Source organism: Aulonocara stuartgranti (assembly GCF_965226115.1).
Source record: "Aulonocara stuartgranti genome assembly, chromosome: 11".
Classification (NCBI taxonomy): domain Eukaryota; kingdom Metazoa; phylum Chordata; class Actinopteri; order Cichliformes; family Cichlidae; genus Aulonocara; species Aulonocara stuartgranti.
Genome location: NC_138947.1, coordinates 30,940,987 through 30,966,841, shown reverse-complemented (window position 1 = coordinate 30,966,841; position 25,855 = coordinate 30,940,987). Strand labels below are relative to the sequence as shown.

At 40.6% G+C, this 25,855-nt stretch overlaps 2 protein-coding genes across 2 annotated transcripts; both read left to right on the top strand.

Moving 5' to 3' along the window:
- Positions 1–1,496: 1,496 nt before the first annotated feature.
- Positions 1,497–13,227, top strand: rnf144b (ring finger protein 144B). The gene is made up of 8 exons (XM_082553163.1): positions 1,497–1,826; positions 4,818–5,084; positions 6,339–6,443; positions 7,188–7,248; positions 8,620–8,827; positions 9,987–10,131; positions 10,280–10,369; positions 12,136–13,227. The coding sequence occupies exons 2-8, from the start codon at positions 4,920–4,922 to the stop codon at positions 12,307–12,309; spliced, it is 948 nt and encodes a 315-aa protein (XP_082409289.1). The 5' UTR covers positions 1,497–1,826; positions 4,818–4,919; the 3' UTR covers positions 12,310–13,227.
- Positions 13,228–18,796: 5,569 nt separating this feature from the next.
- On the top strand, positions 18,797–25,808 carry LOC309717028 (xylose isomerase-like). The gene is given in 19 exon segments (XM_082551236.1): positions 18,797–18,881; positions 19,216–19,335; positions 19,410–19,420; positions 19,422–19,586; positions 19,854–19,925; positions 20,434–20,542; positions 21,114–21,190; positions 21,587–21,659; positions 21,823–21,935; positions 22,009–22,034; positions 22,854–22,991; positions 23,122–23,231; positions 23,320–23,412; positions 23,503–23,586; positions 23,671–23,785; positions 23,888–23,993; positions 25,147–25,329; positions 25,411–25,485; positions 25,568–25,808. Coding segments are annotated over 18 exon segments (1,752 nt in total). The 5' UTR covers positions 18,797–18,881; positions 19,216–19,217; the 3' UTR covers positions 25,652–25,808.
- The last annotated feature ends 47 nt before the right edge of the window (positions 25,809–25,855 follow it).

Sequence of the window (25,855 nt, the reverse complement as noted above, 5' to 3'; positions counted from 1 at the left end):
TTGCATATAATTAAATTTTTGCTTGATGCATAAAGTTAAAAGATTAAAACTGATAAAACAAGTTAAAAAAAGAGACTTTTCCATTTGATTACATTTTGTATGATGGATTATGTAGAAAAAGTAGAATTGGGCTGAAAGCTCTATCACTTTATCACCTATTCAGGTTGAAAATCGTGTTTTTAAAAAGTAACTAAGTAAGTAAGTAATTAATTACTTTTGAAAATAAGTAATCAGTAAAGTAACGGGATTACTTTTTTGGGGACGTAATCAGTAATTAGTTACTGATTACTTTTTCAAGTAACTTGACCAACACTGATCGGGACCAGTACCTCAGGGCACTGAGCAGTTGGAGTAACAATCTTAACAAACTAACAGGCCTAATAATAATGTCATAAAGACAAGAAAATGCAAACAAAAATGCGTTTATAACCAAAAATGATATTGTTACTTATTAAGCAAATAACAAACTGAAATAACAGTCCTTATTCACACATAATAATCGAAGAATATAATATTTCCTATAGCCTCCTTTGGCCTTGACAGCAGCTCGCATTCTTGCTGCCATTATTTTATGTACTTTTCACAAGTTTCTTTGCTTCCTTCTTTTGGATGAAACTTTTTTTGCGATCCATCTTTAAGACCACTAAATTCCAAATCTGTTCAATAGGATTTAAGTCCAGACTTTGACGTGCCCAATCCATCAGTTCCAGTACTCCAGATTCCGTTGAAGTATGCTTGGTGTCATTGTCTCGTTGGTGTACGACCCAATCAATTCCCTTATAGAAGGGTTTCCATGTTTCCAGAAACTTTCCAGAAATTTTCTGAACGGTAAATTTAAAAATAACATGGATAACAACAATAATTATATGTTATCATTAAACATATTGTTCTGATTAAAGAGCATCTGCATACAGGTGGATTTTGTATGTATTGAGCACCATAATCTGTTTTTCATTTTTGTACCACTGTTTGCACCACAACGCCAAGGCAACAGAGGCCATTCTGATTTGTTTTATGAGGCTGTGGTTGCTAGGTGAACCAGAACCCTAGAGGAAGTTGTTGCACTGTGAACTAAGTGTTTTTCTGTCTGGGGGGCTAGAAGAGGTAAGGGTTTGTAGATATGCTGAATATTTATTCTAAGAGTAATCATTAAAACTGCATTTGTTTTCCTTTGTCTTTCTTTTTTAGCTAGAATTTGCTTCGTAAAGTCACAAGCTATGGCTCAGCTAGCTCGTGCACAAGTAGCTCCGAAAAATGTCCCAAAATGCAAATAGCCCCTTTACTCAAGTAATGCCCACATTTTAAGATTGTAAATTCTGATAGCCTGAGCTTGAATTGATGACATTAACTTGGCATAGTTATTTCTACTACAGACAACAACCGTGCCATCAAAAATTTATGCTGCAGGAATATCGTTTATGTCAAGCCTTCTTTTTGTTCCTGCGGGATCATTTCCGACAGTACTTGAAAGCAGCATGAGTTTATTGAAGCAGCCAGCAGGCGCAGTCGAGAGTCCAGATAAGTGGAGAGCAAAGAGCGCTGCTTCCTGGATGGGGACGAGAGGCAGGAGAACCGAAACTCAGACACAAGCAGAGAGCAGGACAGGAGAGAGCAGGAGGGTTAAACATGATTTAGATTTTCTTTAATCCCGCAACGCACTTGGAGGAGGCGGTATCGAGACGGTCGCAGTGGCATTAGGCGTTGACAGCAGGTTATTACAGCACCAGACTGTGTTATAACACATGTGTCTGTACCACAGTAACAAGAGCACTGCGGCTGTGGATCTGGACTCAGACTGCTTCTACGCCCAGTGGTCCACAGGGAAGGTAGGTTCCGCACCATTTGTACCTGTACTGTCCACCCTCAAAGCTGTTCATTAAGGTGGTATCATAGAAAAAAGCGTATGAAAAAAGCGCTCTGTGACCTGTGCTGGTCTACAACCTTGACACAGCTGCAGATGTCTCAGATTTCACGTGTGTGTTTGTGGTTGATCGCAGTGCAGAAAGACCAGATATCAGCAGTCTGGGAATATGCATGCACAAAGGCAGCCTTTAAATCATATCTGTACCGAGCACACTTGTGATTAACTGGTGTGCATTACCATCAAGGCTTACATTTTCCCACACTGTCATTTCCTTCTGCTATGTTTCAACTTTATGTGCCATTTTATTCTATGCACCACCCACACACACACACACACACACACAAACACAAACAAAAACCCCAAAAAGACACACACACACATGGTGTGATTGGAAACGTACAAATGATGCCATATAAATTCTACTACCCCAGTGCACACTCTCTGCTGTCTCCTTCCACAGAACAGTGACAGTCTGTGTGAAAGCAGCAGCAGCTTTTTACCAGGCAGATCTGGTTTTTCCGTTTCTGCCTCCCAGGTCAACAATGATGCTTTGATCCCCACCACCTCACCCCACTTCACCCTGCCCTCAATGTCTGGAATGCCATTTAGACCTTGATCCGTGAAGGGTTTTAATCGCTGAATGGCCAGCTTCCACACGGAAAAAGAAAGCAATTGCACACAAAAGCATTCTAATTAAGGAAGTGCTGCAACAGTGGAGATTCGAGGTTGAATGTGAGCTTTTGGATTACAATCAGAAAGGTTTTTTTGTGTGTTTTTTTGGAGGACAGTTCTGAAAGTAAAGGCTTTGGATTAAAGATTCCGGTTGTTAGGACTTTGCATTGATACTTATTTAAATTTAGGTGCAAAGTAATCATTTGTTCCACCTTACACTCGCTGTGTGTGCAGCACTGAAAACATCACAATTACTTTTTATCCATGATCTGAAAGGCAGATGACAATCACAAATGTGATTTATCAAATTTTCTAAGATATGAAGCCTTCCGCCTGATATGTTGACTGAAAGTTACCCAGGTAATCTTAAATTCTAAACTTTGAAGTTGCTTCGGGATGAAGGCTTCACTTTGTTAATAATGCTGAAGTTTCCATGAAGCAAGGCTAGCAGGCACGAAAGCTGTAATTTCCCATGCGAAACCACAGGGGTGGTTATGCTCAGGCAGGACAGGACAGGCTGACGGCATTGTGGGACGATGACTGCAGCCGGCTCAGCACGTCTGCCTGAAAGTAGTGCAGGAGAGCAGACTATGACTGTGCAAAAATAGCAACGTGCACAGAGCTCAGCATGCCCAGCTATCGTGTGTGTTACCAGGGAATGATCATTAACACACTACAAAGGAGGACACCAGTGGCGGAGTTTGCTATATTGATTGAACGGCTCCAAAGTTTCCAGCCAACATTGATAGGCTGCTGAAGCAGAGAACATCATGTACAAGATCACGTGTGATTTCAGCAGCTGCTCAGGCTGCACAGTGTGTTTTTTAACGCCACAGTTTCCTGTGTGAGCCTGTTCTCTGTCCAACCACTGTTGTCCACGCGATTAATCTCAAATCCCAGATTATGGGGTTATTATTTCTCATGCTTTTTGGAACAGGGCTGAACCAAAAGGGATTTTTTGGAGGGTGACTTGAGTTTCCTTTAAGTTCAGACTAGAGTTTTACTCACCTTTGTCTTGCTGTCCTAAAATAAGTCGTCCATAATTATTTTTATTGTTTTCATAAGCAAAGAAGGTTTGCATTGTGGCTTTGTAGATGGTAATATGTTGGTATTGGCTGGTTAGCCAGTTCACTAATTTGGTCCAGACTGAAATCACTGGGAATCTCACATGTCATTTAGACTAATAATAATGATGTGATAATACACACACTGAAAGGCATTTCAGAGAATAAAATACATATTTCCTAGTTTTGTTTTGTTTTGTTTTGTATTGGGTTTTTTTTTTTTGTCTTTCTCTCTTTGTTAGCTCAGAGAAAGCTCTCTCCCATTTGTGGCAGTGGGCGCTACAGAGGGTGTCACCATAAACGCAAAAACAAGGTCACCATGCTGCTCCTACAAAGCCCGATTCAGAGGTTCAGCTTCAACTAAATACTGAAGCAAAGACGACGTGAAGCATCACCATTCTCCATCCATCCCATCCATTCGCTTCCGCTTATCCTTTTTCAGGGTCGCGGGGGGCGCTGGAGCCTATCCCAGCTGTCATAGGGCGAGAGGCAGGCTACACCCTGGACAGGTCGCCAGTCTGTCGCAGGGCTAACACACAGGGACAGACAACCATTCGCACTCATTCGCACATTCACACCTAGTGACAATTTGGATTATCCAATCAACCTATCCCCACAAGCGTGTGGGGCATCACCATTCTGTCTCGGCTAATTGCTTTTAATACTTTTTAAACTTAACTACAGTTCAGAGTGTTCAAAACCACCTTTCCCCTGATGTAATTTAGTCTCTTGAGGCATTATGTTCACAAAATCCCAACCTATAATTGCACAAGACTTTGCCGTGTTTCTGTAAAGTGGACGTGACAGTCAGTAGCCAGTTCTTCCTGTCAGGATAAATGAAGCGCTGCTCAATAACTGCGGGCTTAGTAAACACACGCCTTGGACTCTGGACTTGAAAATGGCAAGAATATATGGAGACACAACAAAGGATAATGAGGCTGTTTTCATATTACTGTAGCAATAACACATACTGTAACTCAAATTTGCTTCGTACATCACGCAGCTTTAAGCTGTGAGTAATCGTCACTCCTTTAACAAAACAATCACAGGGCATTGCTGCAGGCATAGCTGAAATCATCAGAGTTGCTACATCAGTTATCAGAATGGGATGGCGGTTTTTAGAAAGAGGGTGCAGTGTTGTCTGACAGGGAAGGGAAAGCAAAGAGTTACACCCATACTGAATAGACAAATAGATTAGTGCTGTTTCTGCTTTTTAGGAACATGGAGGCCATGGCTGCTTTCCGTTCCCAGCAGAAAGGCTAAGAGAGGCTTGATTCGTCCTCGTGACTTCTTTTCCTGCCGGCCGGCCTCGCCTCGTCATGGCCAGCGGGAGTCCCACCGTGAGCCGGGAAGCCCGGGAGTCAGCTCCGGAGACGCCCGAGGCTGCCGCCAACCTGCAGGTGTTCTGCAAACTGTGCCTCAGCGAGCAGCCATCGACAGCCACCACAGGACTGCAGAGCTGCAAGTGCATCTACTGCACAGCGGTAGGTACAGATGATGCATTCAGGTTTTTTCAGGAGCTGCTTCTCATCGTGTCCAGGTCTTCATTTGAGTCAGTGACTCAGAGTGCATGTGTCAAGCTATATAAATATATTTATTTCATTTCTCATGCGTTTAATCATTTCCTGCAGGTGCTGAAAATTTCAGGACAGTGATCCAAAACCAGCTTTTTACAATTTGGGCAATTTAGGCAAATGTCCGGCGTTTAAATTACTTGGAATGAGATTTTTTTTTTCTTTTTTTTTTTATTATTACAACACCACTTCCTCCTTTATGACCGTATACAGTAATAGATCCTTTTATAGGCAAATCTATCACACTTCCATTCCAGTAAAATTATGCTGATTTCAACACAGGGCTGTCTGTCTTTCACATTTACCGTCTTTGAATTGTCCATGGAATTTTTTTTTCTCATGTGCTTTATCGCTTCGCTCTTTGTTTTTAAACTCACAAACTTATCCTGAGTTTCAGTTTCACTCCTTCATGTGAGATGATGAGAAGCGCTATCTTTAGATAACAGAGCTGTAATATTTATAACAGGAGTGCAAAGGTCCGCTGCTGCACTGTTCTGGTCTCAAGCGTGCCTGCCTGCATATCAAAACGGAGCCAGATAGTGGCAGGTGTTAATCTCTTTCCAAGCTCGCTGCATTTGTCAGAGCGGCACGCACAAGGTCGCACAGATAAACCTCACGTACATGCGCAGGGTACGACACAGCGAGGGAAATTGATACTGAAACACGTACTTATCTTTAGTATAAAAATGTGAACCATCTCCTTCTGTCTGCTTAAAGAGCACACCGTGTTCCTGGTGTTGTTCCAGCTCTGTTTGTGTGATCAGTGCTTCATGCTGTGTTAGGGCTGTATTCACACAGGAAGCACAGGTTTGTGCTCATGCAAAAGTTTTTCTTCTTTAAAGAATTTTTTAACTTTAATTTTTGAAAACAGCACTGCTTTTATGAACAGTGCTTCCACAGTTTCTCCTGCCTTACTCAATGTCATGGCTTGGGCAACACATGACTTTTGACTCTGTGAGCACTCGTGAGGAAGCTCTCTATCTGTGACATTTCAGCTGCCCGGTTTAACCCAACATCTTCCTTTCATTTCGTCCTGAGTAACATTGTGGCTCTCTGAGCTCCTGCACTTGTTTCAGATAAAATGCTGCTGGCGAGCATATGACAGTTCTCCCTGTCTGATTAAACGTCCAGTCTAATGCCCTATTGTCCTTCTTCCCTCTCCAGTGTTTGCAGCAGTATGTTCAGCTAGCCATAATGGAGGGTGGGGGGGCACCAATCACCTGCCCCGACATGGCGTGCCGAAAGACTGGAGTGCTGCTGGACTCAGAGGTACGGCCTGTGCAACAATGCACATAGCAGAAAAAATGATGAGAGGAGATAAAATGCAAACATGATCAGTGATCTGCGTTTTTGTTGTTGCACATTCCTCGAATGTCCCAGGTTGGTGGTTCAACCGGTTTGGTTTCAGACATAAAGGCCATTGCCGTACTTCTCAAGAAATAGGAAGCTGGACTTTCACGCTTGTCTTTTTACAGTGTGTAAATTGTGTAAATACTGCACATCCACCCTTAATCACAGTTCTGAAGAAACTAGTTTTGGTTTCAGGGGTGAATCGCTATAAATGAAATGACGTCAGATGGAAACATTAAAACAATACATAGTAAACGTTTCAGTGGGGAGGCTGAAAATGCTGACTCAAAACCACATGAAAAGTGCCCCTTCCTTAATCTTCTGCTAATCAGAATACAACTTTATTAAGACTCTTGTGCTAGGAAGTCCATCCTTTAGTAGTGTTTTTCTGGAAAATACTGCAAAGTGTGTCATTTTTAACAGCTTATGAGTTTTAGAAAATAATGCTGCAAATTGCAGATGACTTGAAGCGTCAGATTGTCAACTATGATGGTAAACAACCTCATTTTTATCTAGAGCACCATGAAAGATTTTGGTTTTGAACATGTTATCACAAGCTTCAGGAAGTCTAGTATCCAAAGTGCTGTTTTTTCCACATCTCTGAAATCTGCATCATAAAATCTGAGTCAGTAAAATAATTGAAGTACCTCTGTGTGATTGCAGATAGCTGCTTTGGCAGCAGCAGGTCAGGTGGAGCTGTATCTGCGTCTCAAGTTTGAGAGAGGTAAGCACTGTTGTGTTTACATGCTATTGTCTGATGACAGGCAGGTCACACAAACAGTCCCAGCCAGTATTTATCTTAACATGCCTGGCATATTGTGAGGCTTTTTTTGTGTTCTGTTTAATTCTGGTACAGTTTTAGCCTAGAGGTTACTTAAATTCTAGCTATCAAACAATAAAGGGGTTACTACTATAAGACACCCATGTTAATAATCTGTTAATCTGAAGAAAAGAGATTCTCAGTGGAGATAAATTGTGTACTACTGGTTAGGTAAATGTTTGTGAAGGCAAACAGCACCTCTGTGGGAAACACTGTTGACATTTATAAGCTGCAAACAAAGGGGTAGTTTGCTGTGCAGCTATATTGACATTTTCTATTTGCACAGCAATAATACACTGCAAATCCAATAACAGTTATTGTTTACTCCGTCCATAAATCATAAAACTCGTGTTATTGTAAGAACAAAAAAGTGCAAAGTGCAGTCGGTCTTACTACAGTTGTCCCTTTTGTTATGATTCATAGTGAAAGCATGTGCTGGGAGTGTAAAGGGTTTGAGTCAGCTCACAGTGATTGCTTTTGTTTTGTCTGCGACACGTCACGCTCATTTTCTTCAGAAAGGGAAAATCCCATTCTTCACAACTCCTCAAAAGCCTGTAGGAAAACTGTTGATCTTCAGAAATAACCAATCAAATGCTTGCCTTTGTTAGATAGAATTATATGTTAAAGGTGAAAATGTTTGTTTGATGTTGCTTGATGATGATGGAAAAAATATTTTGTAATGATAAAAATTACTCGATAATTAGCAACGATTACTTAATAACTGCTTCATAATTGTGGCGAAAACATCTAATAAAGGTAAAAGTAGCTGATCGTCACAATAAATAATACTTGATAATGGTGGGAAAAGGTAAATAATCCTGCCCAAAACAATTTGATAACAGTGGAAAAATCTGTTTATTCATGATGACTCACTCTCGTTGGCTTTTTACCCCTCAGCCTTAAAAGACTGATGGGATGTTGTATTTTATTTTGAAATTGATGCCACAGGTGTATATTCTAGGAGGCTGGTACTATTGGCCACCACAGGTATTTTAAAATACTATGTTTTTTCTATGCGAGTTTGTCACAGTTTGTTTTATTTAATTAGTGCTTCTGCTCCTTTAAAAAAAGTTTACAGTGAATAATAACGATCGTCCTCTAGCTGTGATCTTTGATCTGAGCCACTCCAAAAATGTTCTAACCACTGGAGCTTTTGATTATCTTTTTTTTAACTCTGCTTCCTGGCATGTGGCTTTAATGCTAGTGATACTGACAGAAAGAGTTAAATTACAAAATCTTGACTATGTGCCTCATCCGTTCTTTTCCTCTCCACAGGAGTGAAGCTTGACCCCAGTAAAGCCTGGTGCCCGGTGCTTGAATGTCAGGCTGTGTGTAATGTGGAGCAGAGCACCGAAGGCCACCCCGCCGCTGTGCCCTGCCCGACCTGTCACACCGTCTTCTGCTCCGGCTGCAGAGGGCCCTGGCAGGATGGCCACGCTTGCCCCGAGCGGCAGGCCATGATGACGCCTTCTCATCAAAGCAGGTCAGTAAAGCCAGCCTCTTGGTCCGCTGCCCACTGCCTGCAGCCACAGAGCTGCACTTTGGAAATGATACTGGGCTAAAAGCTGGAGGAGGGTATTAGGTCAGGACACTGAGATAGACTTGCTGTAACCAAACTGGTGAGCAATGCATGATTGCACAAATCAGTTGCCATGCATGTGATGAAATGACAGAGGCAGATGAATTTTTCTCTGACATTACGTGGATTACATTTATTTTCAATTGTGGTGTTTTACACCATGAGGAAAATCCCAGACTTTCCTTTGACATAAAAGACCTAACTTTCACCGGTGTAGGATGTTCACAGCACACTGAATGAATCACATAAGTGATGGGTAGCTCCTCATCTCTCTGTAGAAACCCTTTGCTCTATAAAAACATTATTTCAGGATTAATAACTTAGTGTGCCTCAGAAGCGTCCCAGTTGAGCAGGGACATTACTGCGCTGCGCTGAGCTGTGACTGCCAGACTGACTGATGTCACTGGGGAGTCACTGAGTTATATCGGAATTCCATTGTCTCTGTGCCAAACAGAGGAGGAGGAGGATGGGCACCGATCCAATTACCTCACTGTACAGCAGTGAAGTGATGATCCCTGCGCTGGGGATGAGAAAGATGAGTTAAAATCCACTTTTGAGTCAAACGTAGCAGCATAATATCTGGGGGGTTTTCAGCCTGCAGAGGCTTTCAGTAGTTTTTACATTTGCATTTTATCTTATATCTTATAGTTTTATTTCCCAAAACAATGCTCAATTTCCTCTTTTAAAACAAGGAACTGGTCTCTGTCTCCTGCTGACTTTGTGTTTTTGAGCAGATTTGTTGTTTGTGTTTTTTGCAGTATTATTTTCTGACATCACATGAGCTGCGATAGCTTCTGCTATCTCGTATTAATCAAAAACAGGGGTTTTTGAGGGCTGCATGACATCTAGAATGAGAAAGATGTTACCTTTAGCGCGTTTAAAGAAACGGCCTTGAGAAATATGTATTTGTAAACTCTTAACCATAACTTCAAGACTCTGCTTCCCACTTTACATTGAATAACAACCCTTCACCTTTGCCTCTAAATAAAGATTGCACGCACTGCCTGGAGGCCCTCGCGGCATTAACGGCATTCCTCGTGTGTGCCTTTGTTCCAATTCACAGGACACGCTCAGACAGTGACTCTGACATGCCCATCAAGCAGTGTCCTATGTGTGGTATCTACATCGAGAGAAACCAAGGCTGTGCACAGATGCTGTGTAAAAGCTGCAAACACACCTTCTGCTGGTACTGTCTGCAGAATCTGGATGTAAGTCTCCCCTGCTAACTAAACAATAGCTGTGATGCATTTTTCTTTTTTTCTTTCTTTTTTTCCAAATTCAAATGGAATATTTCCTTTGCTGCATAGTCACCTGTTCACGTCTTTGCATGCATGTGTATGTTGTGTTTAAATGCAGGGTGATATCTTTTTGAGACATTATGATAAGGGGCCATGCAGAAACAAGCTGGGACACTCCAGGGCCTCGGTTATGTGGAACAGAACGCAGGTGAGCCCAGTTGTAAGGCAGCAGTGCGTGGCATTTTGTGATGTTGTTATTGTCTGAATGGATTAGACCACAGAACCACCTGGTTGTTGTATACAGGGACTGGATTTGAGTCAAATCATACCAGCACATAACCTGGATTTTGGATTTCAACCCAGCTCTCAATCACCATGAGACATGGGACATAATTACTGTCTTTCAGTTTATCAGCTGCTTGGTTTATTACTATATATCACTTTAAGAATATTAAAGCCTCACATAGTTTGCTGTTTACGACTTCTTGTTTTCCCACAGTTCATTGAAGAAATCCTTTAAACTCAGCAAATCCCTAAGCTAATCTCAAATTCCTGGCCCATAACGACACCAACTATGCAACAAAAAGATTACAACTGCCCACCAGACCTACTTTCCTTCTGCTTTCTCCTCCTCTAATGCCATTATCACATGATAAGTTTGCTTGGGATCTCCAGATTGCGTCTCGGTGTGTACAGGTTGCTAAGTATGTGAAGAGCTGAAGTACAGCAGCGAAGTTGTTTTGTGCAAAACAACTCATTATAGAGCTGGTTACACCCTTGCCTAACAGGTCCTCTAAGTATGTTCACCTTAAATTATTTTTCCACCGCTGCATTTAAGTACTTGAGTCTGTTAGATTTAACCTGCGATGTTTTTTGCCGACCCTTAGTGTAACTACATATCCAAAACAATGTTGACATCGGTATATGACATGTATCTGTGGTTATTTAACATGTCACATCCACTACCACAGCTATTACTGTCTGCCCTGCTACGGCAGCATACAGTCATCCAAAGAATTATTGAGGTAAGCTGCTGAGGTTGACTGATAAAGATTGAGTCACAGTTTGGCATTCCTGTTCATCTCAAATGTGCTGTATCTGATTAAGTGGAGGCCATGCCTTTTCACTCCAAAACATGTCTCCACGGACCTCAGCTTGTGCATGGGAGTGTTGTCAAAGGGAAACAGAAAACCAGGAAGTCCACGAAGATATGTACATATATATGTGTGCCTTATTTGTTTACACATACAGGGATTATTCATATAATGGTATGTGTATCAAGTTTACTGAATGAATGATTTAACAATTTAACATGAATAAAGTCTATCAGGTTTTAACAGTTACAGTAATTTAAAACTACAGACTGTATATAAAAGAGGAACTTTGTTAAAACAACATCATTCGTTTCTTTTAGGCTTCACACTTTGAAACTTCAGCGTTGCATTTTAGCCGCCACGGTTTTATGGGGTCAAAAGTGAACTTAATGTGAATTAACGAGTGTTACGTTATCGGCAAAGTTAGCAAGCTTAGTTAGCAAAATACACTCATAAGCCACACAGCAAGCCCTAGTATTCGAAAAGCGACTGAGTTCTTTAGTCGCTTTTCTTGACAGTTGAAGTCCTGGTTCTGTCTTGCTGGTAAATGTAAGTTCACTTTCATTAATTTCATTTTTTTTAAGTCTCCATAGTTCCCAAAAGTTCAGTTGTGTTTACCAGCTGCCTGTTAATGTTTTCTGAATGTTTATTGCTGGGTAGGTGATGTAAAGAAGGTTTGCACCAGAACTGAATCTAAACAGAAAATGAAGACAGTAAAGTTACAAACTATAAAACCAAAACAGGGAACTGAACAACTTCTGTAGGGAGAGTCAGATGATGAATCTCTGATGCCATTATGACCAAGTCCTTTGACACAGTCATTTGACCCAGTGCTAATAAGAAGAGTAATTACAGTATTTATTGCTGTGTCTCTGCTCAGGTGGTGGGGATCCTGGTGGGAGTCAGTATCATTGTGCTGGTGACATCACCTCTCCTCCTGCTGGCCTCGCCCTGCATCCTGTGCTGTGTTTGCAAGCCCTGCAAAGGGGACAAGAAGAAGAAGAAGAACAAGAGCAAGAAGGACCTCAGCCAGTCAGACACCTCCACATCATAGCAGCTCCCTGCTTTCATCTGCCCGCACAGGATCACTCTGCTAACCTCATGAATGCCAAGGAAAGTTTAAGCGCTGCATGATGGGAATAAAAAACACTCATGAACTAATGGATTACCTTTTTTTTTTTTTTTTTTGGAAGCCCTCTAAGTGAGCGGGTTTTCCGGACTTTTACATTATGCCTCAGTGAGAGGGCTGCTCAAAAATCACTCTTGAATCACGAGAGTGCATACTTTATATGGTGGGTGTGTAAATGTGAGGAGAATGAATGTAAGTCACTTGTCTAGCCAGTTTTCAGAGGCACAACAAGATAATTAGGAGACAGCAATAGGTGTGAATCTCCCTCGACAGGGCTCTCTTTTTCTCACCAACACACCTACACAAACACATACATGCAGTTTAAAGTGCAAAGCCACCCTCATGTGCCAAATGTCATGAAGCCAAACCAGAAGTGTTGGGCGCTCAAGTGCCTCGCTCTACAGTGCCTGGTGCTTGGTTCGATTTGCTTTGCCTTTCATTCTGTCTTATGCAAATAATTTTAGTGTTATGGAAATGGACAACCATCAGGATCCTGCATGGTTATAAACGCCGCAGTGATGCAAAACATTCTAAGGTGTTAGGAGAAGGCATCTGGAACCATGTGTGCACTGTATAATCTTTACTCATACGAAACACGATAAGGCTTCAATGGTGCACAGAGAGAACTCTTCTTCTGCAGATGCTTGTTGTTTCCACCTGGCGTATGTTCCAGACCAAAGGCTCTAAAGAGGACAGTGTGTACTTTTCTAAAGTGTGTTAATATGTATTCATGGGGAATGTGTGTATGGTGTCATTTCTACATTTGTTTTGATGTTTCGGCATCAAATATTTTATAAAAGCGCCATTGTAAATGGAAAATAAACACGATGAACTGAACATGCATTGGACAGTGACTTTGACGTTTATCATTTCTAGCCCAAACAACCCAAGGTTTCCTAGCAGAACACTGCACTGTAAGATGGTTTAAGTTATTCGCTTGTCAGTTTAATGGTATAAGTGTGTACCATAAGAACTTTGACCCATTATCTGGTCTTTTTACATCGTTGATATCTTGTAAATAGCATTATGTGGCTCTGCTCTTCAGCTGCTAAACATGCTGTGCATCTAGAGATGCTCTTCTGCTTCCTTTGGCTGCAACAACAAACGCAGATGCCTGATCAACCAGTCACATGGCAGCAACTTAATCCATGTAGTCATGTAGCCATTATCAAGACAACTTGCTGAATTCGAACTGAGCAACTGCTGGGATTTTCCTGAGAAACCGTTTTCAGGGTTTAGCCAAACTACTATTCTCTTAACAGTAACACAAATAACTACTTCTTACACCCAAGGTATGCTGAAGAGAGCATCTCTGAATAGACAACACATTGAACCTCGATAGGCTACAGCGGCTCACTAAAACTGGACAATAGAAGATTGAAAAAAACATTGCCTGGTCTCACGAGTCTCAATTTCTCCTGAGACATTCAGATGGTGGGGTCAGAATTCATATCACAAAGCGGACTTTTGATTGAACATAAGTAAGAATATCTGTGATTTCAACTTTGTACAATTGTAGTGTCACACACCAAAAGCAATGTCATGCAGTGTCAGGGGTTAAAAGACCACATGACTCGTGCAGTTAGAAACACAGTATATATTTCATATAAATGTAAATTCAAGAGGAAATGGGTCAAAGTTGTAAATTAAGTTACCCACAAAAGCAAAGCTAGGAGCTAGGAGAAACAGCGACTGACTTGGAAGTAGGAGTCACGAATGTTGGAGTGGACAAAACCACTCCAACATCCATGGCACTCAAAATGAAGGTGAGTGTGAAGATCACAGGTCACCCCACTCTAACCTTAGATAGAAGAATTTGCTACAAAGACCCAACTAGAATTAGAAAACAGCACAGGGAGTAATAAAGTGAGTTTAGCGGCGTATAAATGTGCGGGCAGTTCAGGGTCGACCCAAAGACCGAGGTAAATGTAGCAGAGGCTAAACAGGTTACCTTCAAAGGGATTTCAGTGGCACCCTGTGTGTGAACAAGAAACTGCACTCAGTTCAGTCTGAGAAGCTAAGTGGGCATTTCAGGCAGAACATTTCCACGTCACAAGACCAACAAGAGATGTAGAAAGACAGTTTGCTGTTAATGTCATATGATTGGGGGGGTCTGTGGTCAGAGGCGAACCCACAGAGAGGAGTCACTTGATGTTTTTGATTATTAGGCATAAACTGATGGGGAAACAATAGCATGGGGAAGGACATTTTTTTCACAAGATTAAAGCAAAGGCTGAGAAAGAAGAGCTACGGAGGATAGACAAAAGTCTAATGATGTCAAGACAGAGTTGGATCCATTTGATGTGGTGTCAGAGAAACCGAGCAGAAAGAAGGCAAATAATCATTTAAAAAGATTAGACTGCGTATATAAAGGAAATATGTTAGTCAGTCAGAGGCAAACAGTGGATCCTGAGAATAAAATTTATTGTTTAACATGAAAACCTGATTTTTCTCTTTAGTAGACAGATTTTCTTGTAAGTATAAAAACAACTTTTAGGACAGTCTGCAGACTTGATAAATGGATGTCTTTGTACGAAGCAGAGATGCTTTTTTGTTTTTCTGTTTTTTGTCTGATTGACAAGTTGAGCGCACAGTAAGGAAAAACAGATGTAGTGTTTCTGGTGTTTATAAGAAGCAGACCGTGGTGGCAGCATAACTTTATTGCTGACTGCAGCACACAGACACATGTGACCATTGCATTGCTTCTCTGCCAATTATTTTTTATTCCTCTAGTGTCCACTAGGTAGTGTAATTTTTCACACAAGACACAACATTCTTGTGAATATAACGACAGATTATATGCCCATAAGATTATACCGACGCACTGACACACTTGCAACGACATTGCTACTTCAGAAACTGTTATGCTGCACAAAACTTCATGGTATTGTGTTGCAGAGTTCATTTCTCTTAATTCATCTTGAAAATTAATTAAACAGGAAAAGCAGCTGCTTGTTATTCCAGTACTTATTTGTGCACATGCAAGCTATAAATAAACACAAAATGCTTTGCCTCAATTATCATCTGTCACAACTGCTGTAAACTGAGACTCATTCTTCTGCACTGCTGCTTTCTTTGTGTGACCATCTAAAGGCGCAAAACAAGCACCACTAGGAGGCAACAGCTCAGCAGGTAGATCGTTTGGTAAATGGTCTGTATTTGTATAGCGCTTTTCTAGTCCCTAAGGGGGCCCAAAGTGCTTTACACAACCAGTCATCCACCCACTCACACACACATTCACACACTGGTGATGGCAACCACCCTGGGGCACACTGACAGAGGCGAGGCTGCTAGACACTGGCGCCACCGGGCCCTCTGAACACCACCAGTAGGCAACGGGTGACGTGTCTTGCCCAAGGACACAACGACCGAGACTGTCCAAGCTGGGGCTCAAACCAGCAACCTTCTGATTACAAGGCGAACTCCCAACTCTTGAGCCATGATCGCCCCAATTTGTCCCATGATCGGAAGGTCCGGGGTTCAAATCTACCGAATGGCTACCCTGAGGTACCTGAGCAAGGTACTGTCCCTACACACACCGGGCGTTAGATTGGTGGCTGCCCACTCCTTAAATACAAAGAGTAAGTTAATAAACTATACAAAAAAGCACTTGTATTTCTGTCTGCTGCTACCATCAAGCATCACTCAGCAAAAAATAAAACAAATGAAAATCCATCAGGATTCTTCTAATATACTTCACTTTTGCCTTACAGTCAGTAACATTTTCTGCATCAGTTTTAAACAATCCAACTCTCAGATATGTACAGAAAACCCCAGGTGCAAGTCACTAACAAGTGCTTTATTAGCTCTGCCATACATAAGGCTACCAAATTTATACTAGCCCTGCCAGAAGCTAAGGCTACCAAATTTTAAACTATACCTTCACAGACAAAGGTGTCATAGTTTCTGTATCCTGCAGTAAACGGTGTTGTCAGGTACCAACAGGAGTTCCTGTCATTGTCCCACAATGAGCGCCCAAAAGACATCTTGCAGAGTCTTCTGTGAGGACTAAAAGTGGAGTTTAAACGTAAAGTTAAAGGAGCTGACTCGCTATGACTTTCCATTTCCATTCCTATGGAAGCTGATGCCTCATGTGGAGAATGCTGACTCCTAGTAGTTCCTGTCCACATTTCTCCTGGCTGAAGAGCTGAGCCCTGAAGTCGATGGTTAGAGACTTCTCGGGTTGTTCATCAGCTCTCTATATTTTTTCACACCTATTTACCTGCTCAGGACAGATCTCTTCCCTGTTCCTCTTTGTGGTGGTGCTGATGCCTGAGGTTGAGGGAGCAGCCTCTTCTAACCTCTGAGTGACTGAAGGTTCTTGGTGTAGAACATGTTGCCCATTATCCTTTACATGTTACATGTTGCAAGTAGAACAAGTACATGTGGAGCATCGACAAGATGGTCACAGCAATCTCATAACCCTGCCAAAAAATGTCTCATGCTAACTGCTGTATGAGAGAAGACCAAAATTAGATCTCTCATCCTCATTTAGTGAGTAATATCCAGAGTCCTCACTGAGCCAGACATCATAATTTATGACTTCATTGTCCGCATCTCTTTCCATTACGTGATCTTACTCAAAATTGTCATCAAGGAGTGGAAGGATACCCTCAGGTTCAGCTTCGATCTGGACTTTTCCATCCTCAACCTCAGCATCTTACTCGCCACCTGAAGAGATGTCGACTGATCAAGATCAATAATCCTGATGAATTCGATGAGGCTACCTTCTGCAGGATGATGTCGTTTCCTCAACCTGCAAGTAAACACACTCATCTGCTATTATTAGTTCGGGGATTTTCAATCATTGGCAAGTGCTAAAGCATGCCTAAATTTCATCAGAGTAATAGTAGGAATAAAACTACTGTAAACTTGTCTGTACAAACTTGTCTACTGATGACAGTATAGGTTACAACAAAAACAGGTTTAAATGTCCAGTTCTAGATGTTACAGTGCAGGCACACAAAGGTGTTGCATGCTTCAGCAGCGCTGCTCGTCATTAATGTATAAAACTTTTGTAGCTGTAACTTCATGATACATATCTGTGGTGCTGATTTAAAACACATTTTACCTGAAACATTGGCAAGCAAATGTAAAAATTGCTCTGATAATGCGAGGTTATTTATGTGACTTAAAAAGCGTTTGCTTATCCACCTTTGTTCTCTCAACAGCACCAAGAACATAAGCTAATCACTGGAGAATATTAGCTTATTTTAGCTTTTTAGCTAATTCTAGCCACAAGTCAGGTGATACATCACTTGTTGGCAGCCAAGGAGCTGATGTACTTTATTAGTTTCCTATTTTGGTTGAATTCAGCGTCACTGTGTGTTTATAGTACAGCACAGTTCCACTGAGCAACAATGATGTTGGAGGTAAATGTCTATAAATATCTACCTGACTGTCATTATTTCTGTAGGAAATAGGGATGAGTAAAGCTACCATGGTGATAAAAACTAATATTTGACTGAATGGGATTTTAATCCAGTGACTGAGTCCACATCCCTCTGACAGAAATGAACATTAAACTTATTTCTGTAACCTGGTTGTTTTCTTAGCCAGTTTTTGTCTCTGATGCAGATTGTTTGGGGTTTTTTGTTGTTGTTTTGTTATGTTTTTTGAAGAAACTGCTTTTCAGATACATTTTTTTTCTGTGCACTCTGGCATTCTTCCTGCTGCTGCCATTTAATGGCATGCCGTTGGGCAAAAGTGTGCCACTTTCAGCAGCAGTGAGGGCGACCTGTCATGTCATATGTTTAGTCCACCAATGATTTCTCAAGTTTCATAGGATCTTCTCACTCTCCTGTTAGTTCTACGATATTTATGTTTTCTCTGCACTTTCAACACTGGCTGAACTGATGGTTACACACTCACTCATCCTTTATGTATGAGCAATGAACGTGTAAGGAAAGAAAAACAAGATTTGGAAGCACTGTGTTGCTTGGATTATATTTTTATTGTCTATTATTATATTACTATTGGCCTATGAATGTGTAAGCATTTGCGCTATAGTGGGCTTCAAGTAGCAGTGCTAAAAAGATGGACGATGGATACCTTGCAATTCTACCCCTCCGGGAAATGCAGATGTTGTAATGTTTCCAATTTAAGAGAATATGAACGCTTCTTGTTTGTTATTCCCACTCCCTGCCAGTTGGTGGCGGTAAAGCACCATTTCGTTTTAGCCATCAAAAAGAACAAGTGGTTTCTGTAGTTGTTCATGTAAAAAAAGGGACGGGCGGATATAGTAGAAAGAAAAATGAATGAATTTGTTTCACTAATTCTCTTTACAGGTTATAAAATTTACAACTGCCACTTAAAATGTGCAAACCTTCATCTGCAGCGATGATGCGGTTGTGTTCTGATAATCCATCCTACCTGACAAACCATCCTATCCATTGCTTCTGCGCATGAGCTGCGCATGCGCACAACACAAAACCGGAATTTTCAGGGATAGCGTCCGCCTGTAATTTCATACTACGTTTTTGATATTTGGAAAATAGGTAAGTATTGATACTTTATTGCCGTGGATACTTGATTTTTTTAAGCCATTGTGAATGTTTGTTAATTTTAAAGTGAACGTGCTGTCTGCGTTTTCCACAAAATTATCGAATTTGCAGCTTCGGTTAAGTCTAGTTTCAAGTCATGATTTAAGCTTGTACACATATGATGTTATCTAGAAAGTTAGAAAGTTTGCAGTGCATTCTTGCTGAGTGATAAGACCGTTATATTCTGTTAAGTCTACTTAGGTAATGTGGTTATTTAATAGGTTAAATTGTATGCATTGTTTGCTGCACATATTGAAGCTCAAAAGAAAATGTCTGTTTACGTTTGTAGATATGGAGAAGAAATGGGAAGAGATATACTCGTTACTTTCTGCTGGGTCCTACCCTTCAGAATATGACAAGGCTCAGAGGCAAAACCTCAGAAGATATGCCTCAAAATTCAAACTGAATGGTCAGTAATTTTTTGTTAATATTAACAAATCACATATTTGGTTAAATACATTGTAAATAGTTTTTTTTCTGTAGATGGAGAACTCTTTTTTTGGAACCAGAAGAGTAGTTAAAACCATGGACGATGCCAGGAGGATCTTTCATGAGTTTCATTCATGTCCAATAGGAGGACACACTGGCATACAGAAAACGCTAGCAGCAGTGTGTTCCGGATTTTACTGGTTTAGTATGACGGTTGACATTAAAAATTGGGTATGTATTAACTGTTTGTGTTGTAGTTAAATAGTGTTTAAAATCAGCAATTTTTTTATTAGCAACTAAAAGACAAACAGTACATTAGCAAAATAGAAATAAATATGTTTAAGTAATTACATTAATAACCTGTAGACCTGGCAGAGATTTTAAGACATCCATATCAAGTACTGTTGCTAGATTGATTGATTTTCAGAGAAAACGCCATTAAGTAATTTTATTACATGAGAATAAAAACTCATACTTTATAAATATTTTATCTTAAAGATTCTGGAATGGGACCAGTGTCAAAAAGATGGGAACCCACTGGCTGCTGTGCAGCCGTTGCAGTGTATTAAGGTAAATATTATGCCCCTTTTCCACTATAGTACTGTATACTTTATATAGGTAAAAGTTCATAGATGACATTATAAGTCTGTGTGACTAAAATGTGTTAGAACCTAAAGCCAGGTATATAATTGTTCAAGTAACCCTGACATTTGTCAGCATGCAGTCTCAAATGTCTTATTTTGTACAGATGTACAAGTGGCACTTAAAATGCACTCTATATCCAATAGTTGCATCACTTTGTGACCATTATGAAGTTTTTTTGACTCATTAAAGCTAGATCAAACCTTGACCAGTGAATGAAAAATAAATTGATGTCCAAATGAACAGTGCGCCCATTTTGCAGTGTGACTGTGAACAAGCAAAACATGTAGATTCAAATTCAAAGACGATACGGGTCGCCACATTCGGATGTAATTATATATATCACTGTTTTCAAATAATATGCACTGATAATAGTTAAGGTAATTTTGGTATTGCACGAACTTTTGCTGAATCTTGAAAACCTGTACATGTTCAGAGGCCGCGTAGTGGAACCAACGAGGGAGGAAGACAAAAGAAATTAGCGCCTGCTGGCAGGGCTCGTAGTGCGGACCGAAAAATGGCAGCGCAGGAGAAGTTCTTTGCAGGTAAACAGAGATTTTTGAAACGGTAAAGTGTGTGTGAGGGAGGGAGGCCAAAAGGGTTTATAGACCTTAAAGCTTAGTGTCCTGCTGCAGTCTGTGGTCTTTTACCACTCTTATATGATCTTCACTCTGAGTTAAATAACTTGTTTAAAAATGTATTTCTTCCCATCTTCCCAAGATGAATAATAATAATAATGAACTACCAGAACAGAGATCACAAAGTACTTTGGCAAACAGACAAAAGGAATACTCACAGGGAACAATTTAAACAAATAGACGATGCCTGCACACAGATAATTAAAAAAGAAAAAAACAATTAAAAATGTAAATAAATCAATGAAAAGTTAGATGCAGGCAATAAGAAAGGTAACTGAAATATGATAACAAGAAGATAAAAGATAAAATGGAATCATGTAAAAACAAGTCTGTAAAATGTGTTTTACATGTGATTTGATGGCAGTAACTAAATCTGTGAGCCTTTTTATCCTCAGGCTGGTCTTTCCAAAGTTAATATTGAAAGAGCTGTCACTCCTTAGGATGTTTTAAAACAAATATTAAAAAACATGTTGCACAGGAATTCCCAAAATCCAGTATAAACCCGATGCTGGACCTGGTGATGTCATGTGTTTTAAACACTACAGTGCAGAAGAGGTAGGTGAGAGACACACACACACTCACACACACACACAGATATGTCAAGCAGACTCAGGGGTAGAAAACCAAAGTGGGCAAATAATTGGAATTTGATGTAATTATTTCTTGTTTGTTATTAAAGTGCGACATTAATAATGGCATGCTCCAGGACACACTGTTTCAAAATCCAATTAACTGCACAGTACAACCTAAACTGCTTTATCTATGCAGATGTTTTTAGTCGTCTTAGTTTGATATTGGAAAAAATCATAATGTCAGCTGTACATTTTTGCTCCGGGGCCACTCAGGAGGTTAATACAATAACATGCTGACCTAACTCTGTTTGTGTCATGGTTTTGACTGCACAGTTAGAGTTGTGTAAGGCTGTGTGGAGCTCGGTGTTCCTGTGTGCAGGTGCTGATGGGGAGGACGATGGAGGACTGGTTGAGGTTTTCAGTCTGCTACTGGCACTCTTTCTGTGGACCGGGTAATGTTGCGATTTAGCCAACACTCGTGCAACTCATTAAACAGTCTGAGGGTCGATGGTTACAAATGTGTCCCGCAGGCTTTGACTCATGCACACATACAGTTTTACTTTTCTCAGATCAGCACATCTCCTTTGTAATATTGCCTTGTTTTCTGTTTGGTAGGTGCCGGTCCTTTTGGAGTTCCAACCCACCACCGGCTCTGGAATAAAGGGTCTCCTATGAAATCAGCCAGGAAGCGACTCTGTGCAGCCTTTGAGTTTTTCACCAAGCTTGGAGTGAGGCTTTTAATATCTCAGAGCTGACCAGATCACAGTATAATTCCTCATTGACGTCTGTTTGTTTTCACAGGTAAAATATTACACTTTCCATGACAGGTAAGAAAGCTGAAGTTATCTTGATTTCACCCTGACCTGACAAAGTTCTGGTGGAATGTAGAAGAACATAATGTACCATGTTTATGGGGTGCATGTAGTTATACATTGAATTCATGAAAATAGCCAGTGCAGTCTGGGCTGTAGTTTTCTTCAGATATACTTAGAACTACCAGGATGCTTTGATTAGGCTCAAAATATGGTTGGAACTTCATCCATGTCACAATTATGGACAGACACAAACTCAGCTCTTACATGGCGTGGACATCTGAGTTTGGGAATGCGATAACTTGAGAATGAGGTGAGATAGGATTTTCACATTCATTCCAAAGCTGCATCTACTAACAATCAGAAGAGTTTCAGTCTCGGTGGCCTTGAATTCAAGGTCAGAGGTCAGGTTTTCTCAAAATGACCTAACATTATCTAATTTATACTGTAGGTGCATCTACGATGAGGCTGAGGGGTAGCACTGGCAGCCACCAGTATTTTTGTAGACCTGCTTCTGCACACTACCATCATGATTTTAAAATGAAAAGGTCCTGATGTGACTAAAGTGCAGACTTTCAGTTTTAATTGAAGGGTTTTAACAAAAGTATTGCATTAACTATATGAGGATTACGAACATTTTTATCCACATTCCCTGATTATCTACAGTATAATCACCTCATATGCTTTTATTTCTACATGTTTTCTGTGACAATTTTATGTATAATTGTACGGTCTGGGAGATAAGAGGGTATTTTCACTCAGTGGTAATAGTATCTGTATACTGTATTATTCTGGTGCTCTGAAATTGAGTGCTTAGCCCTGTGCCCCCGACAGAGACATTGCCCCTGAGGGCTCCACGCTGGAGGAGTCCAACCGCAATCTGGATGAAATAACAGACCTGGCTCTCAAGCTACAGAACCAGACTGGAGTGAAGTTGCTGTGGATCACCTGTAACCTCTTTACTCACTTAAGGTTAACACTGTAGTCATACCTTAAACCTCACTTTTTTCTTTTTTTGTTAAACCTGAGTTTCAGGAGCACAGAAAGTTATGAATGGTTCAGTCAGTTATGCAGATTTCTGTCTATAAACATCGTACTACAGGTACATGAATGGTGCAGCCACTAACCCTGACTGCCATGTGCTGGCCTATGCTGGTGCTCAGGTGAAAAAAAGTCTGGAAATCGCCAAGAAGCTGGGTGCAGAAAACTTTGGTATGATGGATTTGATGGTTACGATCTTGTAATGTTGTGACTCTTCTGTGTAAGTGGCGCTTTAATCGGCACATTTTTGGCTTTTTAGTTTTTTGGGGAGGAAGAGGTTTCCACTCCATCCATAACACTGATGTTGCTGTTGAACTCAATCACATGGCCATCTTCTTCAAAATGGCTGTCAGTAAGTGTGCACGTGAACAGCAGACAGGCTTTGAGTTTTGAGTTTGTCAGCTGTGTCTGTTCTGTTTCATGTCTGCGTGTTTGTCTGCAGACTACAAAGAGAAGATTGGGTTGAGTTGTCAGTTTCTGATTGCGCCCCAACAAAAGGAGCCCAGCAAACACCAGTATGATTACGGTGAGGCTTCCAAAGCTCATCATAAAGTAACCTAAGCCAATACGCTTCTTCAGTGTTGCATCTTATGTCTGTTGTTTTCTGTAGATGCAATGAGTCTTATAGGATTCCTAAAGCATTTTGGTTTGGACAGTGACTTTAAGTTAAAAATTGAGCCCAACCACACCACTCTAGGAGGACACGATATTGTCATGGCATCTGCGTGAGTCACTCTCTTGTGAAGTAACCGAAGTCTAACTTTGTAGCATGTTCATGCTTTTTGTTTGTTTTGTTTTTTTAATCATTCTTGCTTGCTGGTGCACAGTTTTGGGATGCTGGGATCGATTGACTCCAACACAGGCTATCCTTACCTGGGGTGGGACACAGATCAGTGCCCCCTGGACATCAGGAACACCACCTTGGTCATGAAAGTAAGCTAACTAAATATATAACGGTTTATTTAAAGTGATGTTAGTCAATATAAGTTAAGTTTGCTATATTTTAGGTGAAATTTACAAGATTTGGTAAACTGCAGCAGTTGGAATGATTAAATAGGTGGTTACACTTTCTTGATGCCTCGCATGTACAACAATATACAACAAATATAAATCCAGCGATCACTCTTCCTTTAGAGGTAGTGTAGGTTGGTTGGGGTCCAGTAAAAATATGTATTACTATTAGCTGAGTCCTCTGTTCACTAGCTAGCTGCTGACTGGAAATTTCTGTCAGGCAGGCACTTTTCTTCCTTCCTCATTAGGAAAGTGTAGAAAAAGTCTTTAGCAGCTAAGTGCTGTGGCATGTTTATTGTTAGCTAGGTAGTTGCTAGCTTTATAATCTGATTTGTGCTTGGGAGATGGCATACAGTAATGCTCATCAAAAGAATTGGTCTGCCTGCCTCTGATAAAATGAAATTCTAAGTAAATGTTGCAGACTGGACAGAAGATGACAGTAATTTGAGAGCTTATTAGGTTGGTTGTTGATTTGGCTACTTGGAGCAGTAGCCAGTGTTTTTTTTTTTTTTTTTTATCTCTTCCAGTGTTGCCTGGCTACAAGTGAATATCTGATGATTGCGATCCATATTGACCGTTTAGTGTGAAACTAAAGCCTACTCAAAGATGATTGGTCAACAGAACTCTGGTCACTTACAATAGTATATTATTAGAAAATGACCAGAAAGCTTCCAGTACCAGAGATTATCTAGTGCAGTCTGTGTTGAAGCTTGGCATGTGCATTACTGGCAGTGAGCCTTTTTCAGATAATACATTAGTACTGGACAACAAGCCAATACTTAACATTAGCTATGCATTGCTGGGTCCCCACAATATGACATGTACTCTTTATGTCTAAATCTATGTGAGCTCAAAACAATAAAAATTCTAAAACTGCACTTTATGAGTTACTATGGCTAGTTTAGATGAATCAATCATTAATCTAGCATCTGTTAGAATGATGCTAGATTAGATTAAAACAAAGCTTGGCTTGGATGAATTGGATGAAAAAGGATGAATTTTTAGATCAATGGTTTCACTGTTAATAACATTAGATGAGAGATAATCGAACTTCCTCGTTCCTCTGTGTGTCCAGGTGATTGTTGAACAAGACGGCCAGCATCCAGGAGGATTGAACTTTGTTGCAAAGGCGCACATAGAGTCCACTGACCTCGAGGACCTGTTCATTAGTCACATCAGAGTCATGGACGCCTTTGCAAGAGGACTCAGGAACGCCGTTCACATCATTGAGGATGGGGTTATTGCTAGTATGATGCGGGTATGTGTGCAGCTACTTGAGTGTAAAGTATACGTTAATAATATTAATAGGAAAATGCAAGTTATGTGTAATGTTAAACAGGAGCGGTACTCAAGCTTTAGTCATGGCCTCGGACAGAAGGTGGAGAATGGTACTGCCACCTTAGAGGAGATGGAGGTAAGACTCAGCTTGAGCTTATATTTAAACTGGAGTTTATATTTGTAGCAACTCTACATGATGTGTCTTTTTGTTATTTCAGGATTTCATCAAGCAGAACGGTGAGCCAGAAGTAACATCAGGGAAGCAAGAAAAGTATGACTCCGTCTTTAACCACTACATATGATCAAAACACCTCTGCATATGCAGCATTGGCCGTCAGGTGATGCCTTACTTGTAGGAAAGCCCACTCATTTTCAACACTGTACTTTATTTAGTCCTGTCATTTGTAGTCACGCAAACTTTTGAAGTGACACTTAAATTCAATAAAAATGTTGTCAATATGTGTTTGAGGAGTTGTTGGCATGCGTTATTATTGTCATACACTGTT